This window comes from Lutjanus erythropterus, chromosome 8, assembly GCF_056507025.1.
Source record: "Lutjanus erythropterus isolate fLutEry1 chromosome 8, fLutEry1.hap2, whole genome shotgun sequence".
NCBI lineage: Eukaryota > Metazoa > Chordata > Actinopteri > Lutjaniformes > Lutjanidae > Lutjanus > Lutjanus erythropterus.
Genome location: NC_139324.1, coordinates 31,334,927 through 31,347,869, shown reverse-complemented (window position 1 = coordinate 31,347,869; position 12,943 = coordinate 31,334,927). Strand labels below are relative to the sequence as shown.

Sequence of the window (12,943 nt, the reverse complement as noted above, 5' to 3'; positions counted from 1 at the left end):
CAAGTAAAAATTAGTAGATTTCTGACCCACTTACCCAGTTGGGCAACATTTACATTAAACCCTGACTTATTTCATGTCCATTAGGATATTATTTCAACACATTAACTTTATAGAGATTAGCAATTTTAACAGTTTCATTCATTCATTCAGTTTTATTGCCACATATATAGGATGAAACATGAAGTTTTCTTTAATGCCTGGGTCTTCAACATGGAACCATGGCGCCTAGAGGTTCCTTATAGTTACTGCTGGGGAGGGGCACCAAATTATTGTTTGATAACTTGTTTTTTTTTTTTTTTTTTTTGCATTATGTCTAAAAATTTACATTAACGTGAATCCAACATATTATGAGCAAAGTGAAATCTGTCTATTTGTAAAAAATAAAATAAAATATTTAATGGACACAACACTGACAAAAGGCTGCACATGAATCCTTGTGCAATTATGTAAGCTAGCTAACCTACTAAATCATTGTGTGGCACTTATCCATAATGGTAAACTAGTTAGTTATGTATTATTCAAACATATTGGCCAATTAGCCATGTTATTATCCCAAGACAGACACTCCTTTGAGCCACAATGAACTGTTTTATAAATTCACAAGCAAGAGACTCTGACATACCCTCCACCTCAGACACCATCTGTGAAGGTGCAGAGGATGAGCTCAAAGCAGCTAACATTAGCCATGCTACAACTGCTGCTGACTTAGCAGCTGCAGATAAGAGCAAACAAAAGGAGACATGAAAAATATTCAGTGTAATATATCTAGTCAGTGAAAATTCTGTCCTGTCTCTCCATCAACTTAGGGGCCCGTAGTCTGATAGATGTTGAACTAATGCATTTTTAAACTGTGATGTTTTTGTTATTTTCTCCGTACAGAAATCCCAAGGAATATTTGTGTTCCCTTTACAAGTATTTGTGTTTGAATTAAAAAGGTTAATCATAGGTTAAAGAGACAATAGTGTGACAGAGAGGTATAATCACTCCTGACTCAGTGCCCAAATTCTTCTTCCCTTCCTCACTGTAGGTGGAGGCATTACTAAATATCTAATAATAGTTCAGGAGGATGTGAATCAGACATCAAGGCATCTTGTCAGACCCTCCTGTTTACTCAAATAAGCTCACAGCATGACGTTGTTAAATGACGGTGCATGTGTTTTTGTGCTTTGTGTGGTGATGTGTAGATACAATGGAGAGTGGGAGATGGGACGGGAAGCTCTGGAGGACATTCTGTACCGAGCTCAGCTTGAGCTTTACTCCCAGCCTCTCCTGGTAAGACCAAAACCACCATCTGTAAGGAGTCAGTCACACACAGTTCAGTTCAATCAGCACAGTCCCTCCACAAGCTGTAAAATCAGTGATGATGGCCAGATCGGGCTCAAAATCAGGCTTTAAATCTTGTAATACCTTCCCGGTTTAACCGTTTAACTGCGTATTGATCTGTGTCTGTGCATGTGTCAACTGCAGCTGGGGAACGCCATGAGGAACTCGCTGCCAGAGAGCGCTCCCGACGAGCCGCGGGGGCGCAAGGTGCTCCAGGTGGAAGTTACACCCACCATTAGCCGCATTTCCATCTCAGCCATCACCACGGCCTCCATACGACGCCACCGCTGGAAGAGAGAGGGTAAGACTGCGGCAGCCGTGAAAACTGGAAAACCTGCCTTCATTGCTTCAGCACGCAGCGAAGTGAAGCAGGCCTCAGTGCAGGAGAGATGTCAGTAGATGTGACAGCACAGTAGATTCATTACAACCCTTTTATCAGTTTCGTTATCATAACCCCGATTCCAAAAAAGTTGTGACACTGTGTAAAATGTAAATAAAAACAGAATGCAATGATTTCCAAATCCTTTTTGACATATTTTCAGTTGAATGCACTACAAAAACAAGATATTTAATTTTCAAACTAATGATCTTTATTGTGTTTTGTAAATATACACTCGTTCTGAATTTACCTGCAACAAAAGACTGGAAAAGTTGTGGACTGTTCAAAAAACTGTTCCTAACACTCCACAGGTAAACAGGTTCATTGCTTACAGGTGATATTTTCATGATTTGGTATGAAGGGGCCATTAAGACACATCCTGCACATGTTACAACAGTGTGGCTTCATGGTAAAAGAGTTCAGGTATGAGACTGACCTGCCTGCAGTCCCGCACTGCCTCCCATTGACGAAGCGTGGCTCATCATTAAGTGCAAAATATGACAACAGAGGCCCCAGACGTGTTGAGTACCTGAAGTCGTATATCAAGGAAGAATCAGAAAGATTTTTGTTTTCAAAACCTCAACAATAGTGTCTTCAGTTCCCAAATGTTTACTGAGTGTAGTCAACAGAAAAGGTGATGTGTCACAGTGATAAACATGCCCCTGCCCCAACTTTTTAGGAATGTCAGGCATCAAATTCAGAATGAGTGTGGTTTGAGCATTAAATATCTTGTCTTCGCACTGTATTCAATTGAATATAGCTTGAAAAGTATTTGCGAGTCATTGCATTCTGTTTTTTTTTTTGTTTTTTTTATCTTTCCATAAAGTCACAACTTTTTTGGAATTGTATCAGGAAAAGCAGCAGTGTTCAGTTATGGTTTGAGCTGTAAACTTATGAGCTGTTACCTTTTTTTTTTTCAATCTATGAAAGGCCACAAGAAGGAGCTATTTGGTGAGAGAATTACTTTTCTGTTTGTTTTTAGCAGTGAGAAGGAAATCTGTTCCTGTGTAAACCAATCACACCATTAGCATCATCCAAATGGTGTTTTGTGTCAGTTACTGTATGTAATTTTGGTCACAGTCTCTGTGTTGCAGTGCTTGTGCCACTCGCTGCTCCTTATTGCTCTTTTTTTTTGCTTGTCTTGTCTATTAAGTGTGTGCTGTTCTTTATATCACCAGTTAAATTTAAGGTTTGTGGTTTTAAAAGAAACTCGCGACAAAATGGTGCCTGTAGATTCTACTGACTCCGTTTTACCCAGTAGACGGGCGATTAATGGGGCAGTTCATTTTTAAAATATCATTGCGTTCTTTTTTTCTATATTTTGTAGTCTACAAATGAATTTATAGATAGATGTTAGGCCTGCTGTTCCCATGATGGATGAGGCCCGACTCGGTTGAGGCTTGGTTGCCACTAAAGAAACACGTTTCCCCGTCTGTGTTGTTGACTCCCAGATTGTTTTGACTACTCAACCGATGCAGAGTTGAGCCTCATCGTCAATCCTCCTAGCCTCGCCCAGCACCAGCAGCACCACAATCCCTGGGACCCGGCAGCCAATGAGGAGAGAGGAGGGCGGCCTCACAGCCACCACAGCAGCAGCAGCAGCAGCATCATTCCCCCCATCACATTTGAGGGTAGGGGACAGGGGCGGACGCTCAGAGCAGAGAGGGTCTCAGGAGGAGGTGCCCCTTCGATCTGTATCTTTCCAACCCTCCTCCTCCTGCTCCTCCTCCTGCCCCTCCTCAGCTTGAGAGGGTTAACTCTGCCGCTCCCATTTTGGCTGCCTCTTCACTTCCCCAGAGTAAACTAACTCATCCAGTCTCTAAGACCCTCAGCCAACAACCCCTCTGCTACCAGACCTCATTCAAGAGTGGACGAGTCGCCTATTCTGGGTTTGAAGGAAGTGTGGCTAGTGGCCATTTTGCATGGGCCATGTCATCATGTCATATCCTCTCTTTTTCCTCATCATGCCTCCAACGTACTTTAGACTGCCGCCCTTGTCACTCACTGAGCATGTTCAGTGCCCAGCCTGCAGCTGAACTGGTATTTCTCAACTCTCCATATCTGATAATTGGTTTTATACATTAGATTTATTTTTTCTGTAGTAATGGGATAGTTCCATTTATTGAATGCAGGGTGGTATGAAGTACTTATCGATAGTTGGTGTGTTACCTACAGTAGATGCTGGTTGGCGCCTCCCTGGTTTGGAGAAACAGGGAGTGGCACCAGCATGGAAGGTAAGAAATGTACTGCTGTGGACAGCAACAAAAGGTGTTTTAGCCACTCAAAAAAAAAATCAATATCAGTTCAAATGTACATTGTATTTAGCATATTTTCATTGCTTTACCTTGCCGTCGGACAGCCTTTTCCAACAGGAAACTGCGGTTATATAAGCCAAGTATCATTCTCCCAAAACCAACCAAACTCCCTAGGAGAAATTAATAATTTTACAGGAGTTGCTGGTCTACCACTGCCTCGGTCTGTTTGTTTGTCTTATTGTGTGACGTGTCTGTTTTTAAAAAGATTTGGATTCACCAAAGTCACACAGTAACACAAACAAGCTGACAGAATAGAGGCAGTGGTAAACCAGCCACTTCTGTGTTCTGCAAGGTAAAAATTTCTGATTTCACCCATGGAGTAAAGCAGTGAAAATCTTGACATAGAGTGTATATTTAATGTGATATTTATTTGTTTATTTATGTATTTTTAGGTGGACTTACTTTAAGTGGCTAAAATATGTGTTGCTGACCCTAACAAGCAGCATATTTCTTAGCTTCTGTGCTAGTCCTCCTCCCTGTTTCTCCTACCTGGGGGCGTGCCAGCCAGCATCTACTGTTGCTAATTCACTGACAGTTGAAAGTACCTCATACAGCCCCACATTAAATAGTCTAAACTATTCCTTCAACAGGAAAATACATCAGTTACAACTAAACTAGCACAGAGTACCCGACATCTTGTTTCTGCACCGTCCCTCGCGGTGTTTGACAGCACCACAAGTTTAGGGTCACTCAGGCCAGCAGCACCCATCTGCTGCTGCTGCCATCCTGCAGAAAGAGGACTTCCATTTTGTTTTTCAGTCCAGCAGCTTTATCGTATGCTAATTTTTGCGTTCTGCCATGTTACATTTTCTTTTCCTCAGCTCAGTGAGTGGGAACGAGCCCTTCGTCATGCATGCGCACGCTACAGCAAGCTTTTACCAAAGCATAAAATCCCTGCAACACTTAACATTTCAAATGATGAGGCCAAGTGAGCACACTGAATACTGTCAAGTTGAACTAATCCAATACTTTGAACAGCAAAGATGATTCTATTGCCAGGACCTATCATACGGCCCATTTTGTCTTGTTGAATGTGTGTCCATTTCCATGTGTGGTTGCTACATTTTTTTTGAAGCATCACTCAGATATTTGACATGACTGAAGATCAGCTCATTCCCTGGCTTTATGATCAGTGTTTGTCCGAGTGCCATCCCGTCTTCTTCCCATGATCTTTCATTTAACTCGGTGCAGTTGTGGAGGAAGAACCTTAAAGCTGTCCGATAGAAATCTACCACCTAATTAAGAGAGGGATGATTATTTAAAGAAGACTGATCACTCAGTGTTTGTGTACAATTACTGGACATTCTGTGGCAGAAAGTTTGGAGATGCATCGCAATATTGGAAATTACCATACTTGTGGTTTCGCATGTTTAAGCCAGTTAACTACATGTTGCATTTACTTTGAGAAACAAGGGTGTACCAGACATTTTTTGGCTGTTTTCCTTCCTTCTAGAAAGCCATTGATTTCCATTCATTTCACTTTACAATGAAAATATGCATACCACAAACTTTGCTTGAGGTAGCTAATCTATTGTGAGAAAATAGCACGTAGGAACTATTTTCTTTTTATCAAACTACACCTGTCAATCATTTTACTGCACAGAAGAAAGTCTGCATCTACTCATAAAAAAGTCTTATGCTCATGTCAGCACAAGGATGTTGACATTAAAGTTGAGATGAAATGAAAATTGCCTTATTGCCATATTGTGCACCCATTTAATCATGTATTTTATATCAAAATCATGGAAAATCTGTCATCTTTTCTTCACGTAAAACAAAATCAGATGCATGCTTATAAGCTAGAAAGCTACAACCAACCAATTTCAGCTAATAATATTATCTAAAAAAAAAATCTAAAATTTTGCTAGTCAGAGTGTTCCAGAAAGCACCATCAAGGAAGAGTTTTTAAAATGGTCCTTGTTCCACAGCTGAAATAGCATAACGAAACGTCTGGAAACCAATAGCAAGAATATAAATGCACAAACAAACATAAGTAAACTGTAGTCAAAAGGCTAAAACATGCAGGAACACTGGTATGATCCTTTAATTGCACCCACATTTGTAGAAGAAGAACTTTTAGCTCTTCATTTGGGACTGTGTTGGCTCGCGATGGCCTGCAGACCGGCCCACTTAGCCTGGTGGGCTGTCAGCTCTAACCGGAGTGCTATTGATCTGACGAGGTGTACGGACTCGCCTCAGTGCTCTCCACAGATTGGCAGGCTCGTCTCGGCCGGGCCAACCGTGTGACCTGCGGGCCAGCGCTGCGGGAGAAACGAGGGATGGGGCAGGAGAGCATGAGTCTTCTCCTCATGTTATGTGCATGTCAGTCCAGACCTTTTCTTCTCGGTTCCTCCATTTCTTTTCTGGTGCTGCCTGTGGTTCCCTGTCGTCCAGTTTTGCTTGTCCCAACAGTGCATGACGGAGACAGACGGCTGATCCTCTGTCTCCTCTCTTTAACAGGCTTTACCCTGCATACTTTATGTCAATAACATGCTTTTTTTCTAACTCAATTTATCATCTTTTTTCCCTTTTAGCTTTCAAGCAGTGAGGTCATGAATGGATTATTAAATGTTTTATTGTTTAGACTTCCCTCATGCCAGTGTTGTGCCTTAGAATTTAAGTATACATTTTTAACATATAATAAATATATACACATATATAGGAGACATATTTAGTGAAACAAGCTCAGCTCTCTTATCAGGCAGGTTATTAAGCTCACACTTTTCCTAAACAAACAGCTAGTCAGATTTAAGTCGATGTGAATTACGTCAGACGATCAAAGCTCAAGGTCATTGTGTACCGTATTGAATTGTACCTCCGTTTGCTGCATAATGAGTGAGCTAATGAAGCAGCATTGGTTTGTTGAGTGTGAGTGTTAGTGCTGGCCTGTTTGAAGGCTACTAATTTAGACTGCTAATTTATTCCGCATTATTTATAAACACTCTTATTTATTCTTACTGCTCACATTAATCAGAGTTTGTCGCAGGCCTGTTCACATCGCTGTTAACAAGAATCAGCAGCTAAGACCTTTTCTGTGGATTATGGTGATAGTTTGTCTAGATTCAGAATTTTGGTACTTTATTATGAATATTAATTGGCTTATTAGTATTTTTATTTTTTGTGAATGTGTTATGTACAGTGGATAGTGGTGGACATGCCCCCAGCTTGGAGAAGCAGGCAGAGTATGAGTATATGAAGCTAAACAATGTACTGCTGTGGACAGGGTCAGCCGCACAATGTATTTTAGCCACCTAACAAATCAATTTAATTGTATGGTATATTCACATCTTTACCTTGCCATCAGACAGCCTTTTCCATAGGGAAAACGTCACTATATAAGCCAAATATCACCCCCTCTTGCTCAACCAGACTCTATTGGCAAAATCAATTGGCAATTTTATCTTGCAGAGCTGGACTACAACCTCGGTCGGTTAGTTTGTTTGCGTTACTGCGCGTCTTCAATATTTTGAAAGTTGAAAGTTACTCAATAACACAAACAAAGTGACCGACCAAGGCAGCAGTAGAGCAGCAACTCCTGTTTTTTGCCAGGTAAAATGACTTATTTTGCCTATGGAGTCTGGTTGAGTAAGAGAGTGATATTTGGCTTTATAACAGTTGTTTCCTGTCAGAAAAGCTGTCTGATAGCAAGGTAAAGCAGTGAAACTGTTCTAAATATGGTGTACACTTAATGATATTGATTTTCTTTTTCAAGAGGCTAAAATATGTTTTGTTGCTGACCTTGTCCACAGCAGTACACCGCTTAGGTCCTGTGTTGGTACTCTTCTCTGCTGCTCCAAACTGGGAGCAGCAGTAAGGACACTTATGCACTGATCATCAATAAGAACTTCAAACAAGCCCTCTTGAAATAATCCAAACTATCCCTCTAAGGCAGTAGGGTTAGAAATTTTGTTCACAGTCAAATTGTATTTAAATTGTCAACAGAAGCAGAGTTGTTGTCTTACCTTTCTCACTTTTCTGTTTGTCTATCATGGTTTCTTTCTGTGTCTGTTCCTGCATGTTCGTGTTCAGACGCTGACGGTATGAGCGGCGGGGAAGATTCCTTCAACGTCAACGACCCTGACGAGGGTTTCTCGTCCGGGGCGTCCAACAGTAGCCAGCCCAGCGGCACCAAGTTGGGCAGCGGCGTGGGGCCGAGGGGCGGCAGCCTGAACAGCAGCAGCAGCAGCATCAAGAAAGCCATCACGGCCCGGCTGTCCCGGGACAAGGAGAGGGAGCGGGAGAAGGAGAGGGAGAGGGAGCGAGAGCGGGAGGCAGATCTGTCAGCAGATCACCAGGCTGCCATGAGGAAGCATCACCAGAGGCAGCAGTCGCCTCCGGCCAGCATCAACTTGGACGCCATCCAGCTGAGCCCCATAAAGAAGCACCTGAGCTTCCCCGCGGGGCCCACGCTGGTGCGGACTGGCAGCACCTCCTCCAGCAAGTCATTTGACTGCATGAATTTCAACCTGAACGGAGGCGACGACGAGCGAGAAGAGGCGGTGGGGGGCTCCGACAAGGAAGGAGGGCTCCCTGCGGGCGGCTCTCACCGCCACTCCACCATCAGCCTGAAGGAGGAGCACCTCATCAGGCCGGAAGACGCCCAGGACCTCCTGTCTCCTGGAGCTCCTCTCACCAAGCAGTCCCGCTCCCCCAGCTTCAACATGCAGATCATATCACAGGTCTAATGTGCAGTGCAGGGCGTGGTACACACACACATACACACACACACACACACACACACACACAAAATACCTGTTCATAACACACATCCTCATGCAGATTTTCTCTGCAGCTCTTTACAGCCCTGACACAACAACTTCTGTCTACCTATCTATGTCAGTGTGTGTGTATATGTGTGTGCGTGTGTGCAGGAACACATCTTCAGATCTAAACAGTTGTGTCTCCACCCTTTTAACATCCATTAAACGTCGTTGCTGGTGGGTTAAAAGAAAGAAAAGAAGTAAAACGACGACTGCCCACTGCTGTAACTACAGTCGAGTGTAAACGAGCATCCTCCCGTCTGACTTAGCTGAGTATTCCACACTGAAACATCGAGAGAAAACTCGCAAGGATGCCACGCGAGTTGTAGGGGGATATATGACATTTCAGATGTTTTGAGTTCCTGACTGAATCAGTCAAAAAAAAAAAAGAATCAGCAATAACACTTACCGTCGCTCATGCGGAGAAGAGTGGGGTCTCTTCATTCCTTCCCTTTCATTCCCGGGCTCACGTGCAATCGTTCTTGCTGATTATCTTCCTTGTTAATTGCTGTTTTTAATTAGGCAAAATGGTTTTATGATGAAAAAAATTCTTTTTATTACAGTCCAAAGAAGGTAGCATTTGTTTTTCTTCACTTGTTTGATGACTTGGCAGAAATCAACTCTAGTTTTCAGCCCATCCCCTTCATTTTTATTCTCATTATTTGATCTGTAAAATCAGACTTTTAAGATTGTTGTAAAACCAAACTGGAAGCTGGAGCTTTTAACTGGACAAATCTGAAGAAATCACTAATGTGCAGCTACAAGAGGAATGAATTCATCTTGTGACTTGATTTAAAATCAAAAAGAAGCTGAATCTTGTGGAAGAACTGGATTGAAACCTTGTAGAAAGTGCAGGTTTGGCTCTGAAGCTAAAAGGCAATGACTGTAATTTATATTTGGATTGTTCTTATGGTTCAAACCATTTAATGGGTCCTTCCATCTGAAAGCACTTGTTGGTTGGTGTGTTTGTTTGGTGTCATTCCTGAGCTGGTGGATTACTGCCCTCTGGAGGCTTGTACTAGTCACTGCGTATCAGCAGTCGCCATGACGATCGTTTTGCGTGTGATGTGCTCTGATTGGACGCTCATGAAACATTTTGTTCTACCTCATTGTGTGTTCACCTGCCACTCAGACACCTGTCTCCCAATCAGACGCAGGATTCAAAGACCCCATTAGGTTTGAAACTGGAGTGCTTGACCAGTTTGGGGAATAAACAGTGCGAGCCAAAATGGTTTCACACTGCAACTGTAATGAAATCTGTGTGCTCATGTGAGGAGTTATGACTGAATATCTCAGCCTTGCGTTTCAGTTCAGTCTCATCATGCACAAAAACCTAGCTGCAAAACAAGAACACGACTGTCTTCAGGTTTTTTTGTCATATATCAGACGATCACATTGGGATTAACCTGATTATTTGAATTCCCTCAAAATGTCCTGCTTATCTTTTTTATGTAATGATTTTTGAAGTGCAATTTCTTTAAATCCTCATGTGCATGGAGTTGGATCTTCTCTGCTGTTAAAAATGCCTGCATCTGCGCACAGTGCTAGCTAGCCTTCCGTAGTGCTCCCTGCCCAGGCTGAGTGATTTGAACATGGCGTGCTTGTCTGCATGTTTAGTGCCGTGCAAAGCACTGCTGTTTCAGATGCGTGAAACAGCCAGCAAGCCAAACCCAAGTCTCGTCCTTGTCTTTTGCCAGATGTGCCAATACACACATCCTCTCCTTAAGGATTTTTTTGCTTGGGTGTCTTAAGTTCAAATGCCTATTTTTTCTGTTTACTGGTCTTATTTTGAAGTTAAGGGACAAAAAAAGGGATGTTTGGACGTACGGCTCAACGTGCCCTTAGATGCAGCTTCACCCATTTTTGCCATGAATTTTTCTTTTCACTCATGACAGGTGTGTGCACTGTACACACTGTACTTTCACAATCATCACTAACCTTTGCTGTTCACATGTAAAAGCAGTATATTATGCGTCTGTGTGTAATGTAGACGTCAGCTGTTGTAGTGCATTTTCCACGTCTTGCTCACGTGCTTGTTTAAATACGAGGATGAATGATAAATGTATATAAAAGTCAGTTCAGTCTGCAGTGAAAATCCCATATGCTCATGCTCTCCCACCGTGCTGGACAAAAAAAAAAACAACCTCCACAGCCGCTGCTGCTCCTGGTCCCGAGTGAGTCCTGTGTGTGCTTTAGCCTTAAAACATTTCAGGCCCCAAAAAAAGCCTCGATCGTCTGGCTCTTTGGCCCCGTTTGCTCCTCCTCCTCCTCCTCCTCCTCTTCCTCCTGCTGGACTGGACTATGGAAGACGAAGAAAGGAGTGCAGCTACAGTTCACACTCTCACCTCTGGTCTGTCTGTCTGCTGTCATCCCTGTGCTGTGTGGCTCACGACGAGCCGTGTTCCCATTTTGCTGTATTTTGCTGTGAGTTGAGTGGCACCTTTTTGCTGTTTTTAAAAACTGGTGACGTGTTCATGTCATTAATATGAGTGCCCCCTGACCAAGGTTACCAGCAGCCATGTTGGTACTGTATGTTGACTTAGAGTAACTGATAGACAAATATCCCTCAGTGTCTGGTGTTATTTGCATGTGATCAGGGCGGGAAATGAACACCAGCCAGTGAATGGGGTGGAATTTGTATCTGAATAATAAGCTCATAAATATTCACATAAGGTCTGGTTACATTTTTTTAAAAAAAAGTTTAATTTAAGTGTTTAAAATAATGGTTAAAATTGTCCTGGCCAAAGTTCATTTCCCGCCCTGCATGTGATAACTGTGGGCTTTGTTTTCATACAGTATAATGCACTTTAATCCATCCACCTCTCTCCTCAAGATAGTTATTGAAATGATATATATAGATGTGCAAATGTGTATACACTCAATGCAGGGTTTTAGTCTCTTTAAAGTAGTACTTCTATGTGATGTCACATCCAACACAATGCTATTTTTGTTAAAAGTCTAAGGGTACAGCTATTTATTATATTTTCTTTTCAAAACCAAAAAAAAAAGTAACGGGGTTTGGAAGGTCTCAGGAGTTTATTATCAAAAAGCCACATTTTAAAAAATGGCAGCACCAAAATTTCTGTTCTTGAAGTCAGAATTGATTCTATGCAACATTTTTCCCCCTTTTTTTTTTTCTTTTTACTGGCTTTCATTGGTCCTTGTTGGGGTGGGATGGGGCAGATGCATTTAAGCTGTTTGTTTTTTTTTAAACTCCTCAACAGCGTCCCCATTCAGTGATTCTGTTTAAACACCCTGTTGTGGTGCTGCAGAGCGAAGGACCTCTCTCATGAGGGTGAAATAAGAGGACCATCTCCATTTTGTCATCCAACTGCCCTCACAGACAGAGAGAGAAAAGCCACACCTGGACTTCTGGTGCATGTTTGAGCCCGTCTGTCAGTTTGCTGCTCTGTGGCTCAAAGACGTCAGTTGGTGTATGAAATATAAACAGATTATCAATGATGAATCTCATGTAGATGCTTCGAGGGAAGCTGCTGGACCATGTGATAACACTGTACTATTGATGTTGTATAAATGGAGAGAAAGACTTATTTTAAATCTTGTAAATAAAAAATGTACAAAGGTGAAAGAAGCAAGATAAATATAAAAAACTGAAGATCAGTCTGAGATGTAGAGAGAAATTAATCTGTATATTGTTGAATAAATATTGTGCCGTAAGGGATACGAGTGTCTCTGGTTTGTATGTGGAAGTGGTTCAAGAAGGGATAACGTACTGTGAACAGGTCGTTCAGGGTGATTTACCAAAAAATCAATAAATTGACACAAAATGATAGATGGCATGGATGTAAACTGATTGTTTGGCAGAGGCATGCAACTGCAAGGCAGTAGTTCTAGTTTTTATTTTGATATTTCAATTTGAGGGTTTGTCTCTTTTAAACTATTTAATAAACTGAACATACTTGTTTTTTTGAGTGTTGATCAGACAAAACAATTAATGCATTTGTAGACATCAACTTGGTGTTTCCAGGAAATGATTGTTTGCATTTTTTTCATTATTGTTTCACAAACCAAAAGACACAACATTATTTTCATTGAATAGGTTTTGTTAAATATATTACTTATTGACAAGTTCTTACTGTTTGCTGCCCTCCAGATGAAAATCACAACTTATTGCAGTAACTCATGAAATCTGAGAAAAGATTAGA

At 41.8% G+C, this 12,943-nt stretch overlaps 1 protein-coding gene across 3 annotated transcripts in view; it reads left to right on the top strand.

The window, feature by feature from the left end:
- The window catches only part of LOC146323075 (hyccin 2), a 63,870-nt gene extending 51,411 nt beyond the window's left edge, over positions 1-12,459 (top strand). For 2 of the 3 annotated variants that reach the window (XM_084725294.1, XM_084725295.1), the window contains exons 10-13: positions 1,185-1,272; positions 1,468-1,624; positions 3,154-3,333; positions 8,047-12,459. In XM_084725294.1, coding sequence (XP_084581420.1) covers positions 1,185-1,272; positions 1,468-1,624; positions 3,154-3,333; positions 8,047-8,702 — 1,081 coding nt within the window. In that variant the 3' untranslated portion in view covers positions 8,703-12,459. The remainder of the gene's footprint in view (positions 1-1,184; positions 1,273-1,467; positions 1,625-3,153; positions 3,334-8,046) is intronic. The other variant, XM_084725296.1, reaches the window with a different exon arrangement.
- Positions 12,460-12,943: the final 484 nt, after the last annotated feature.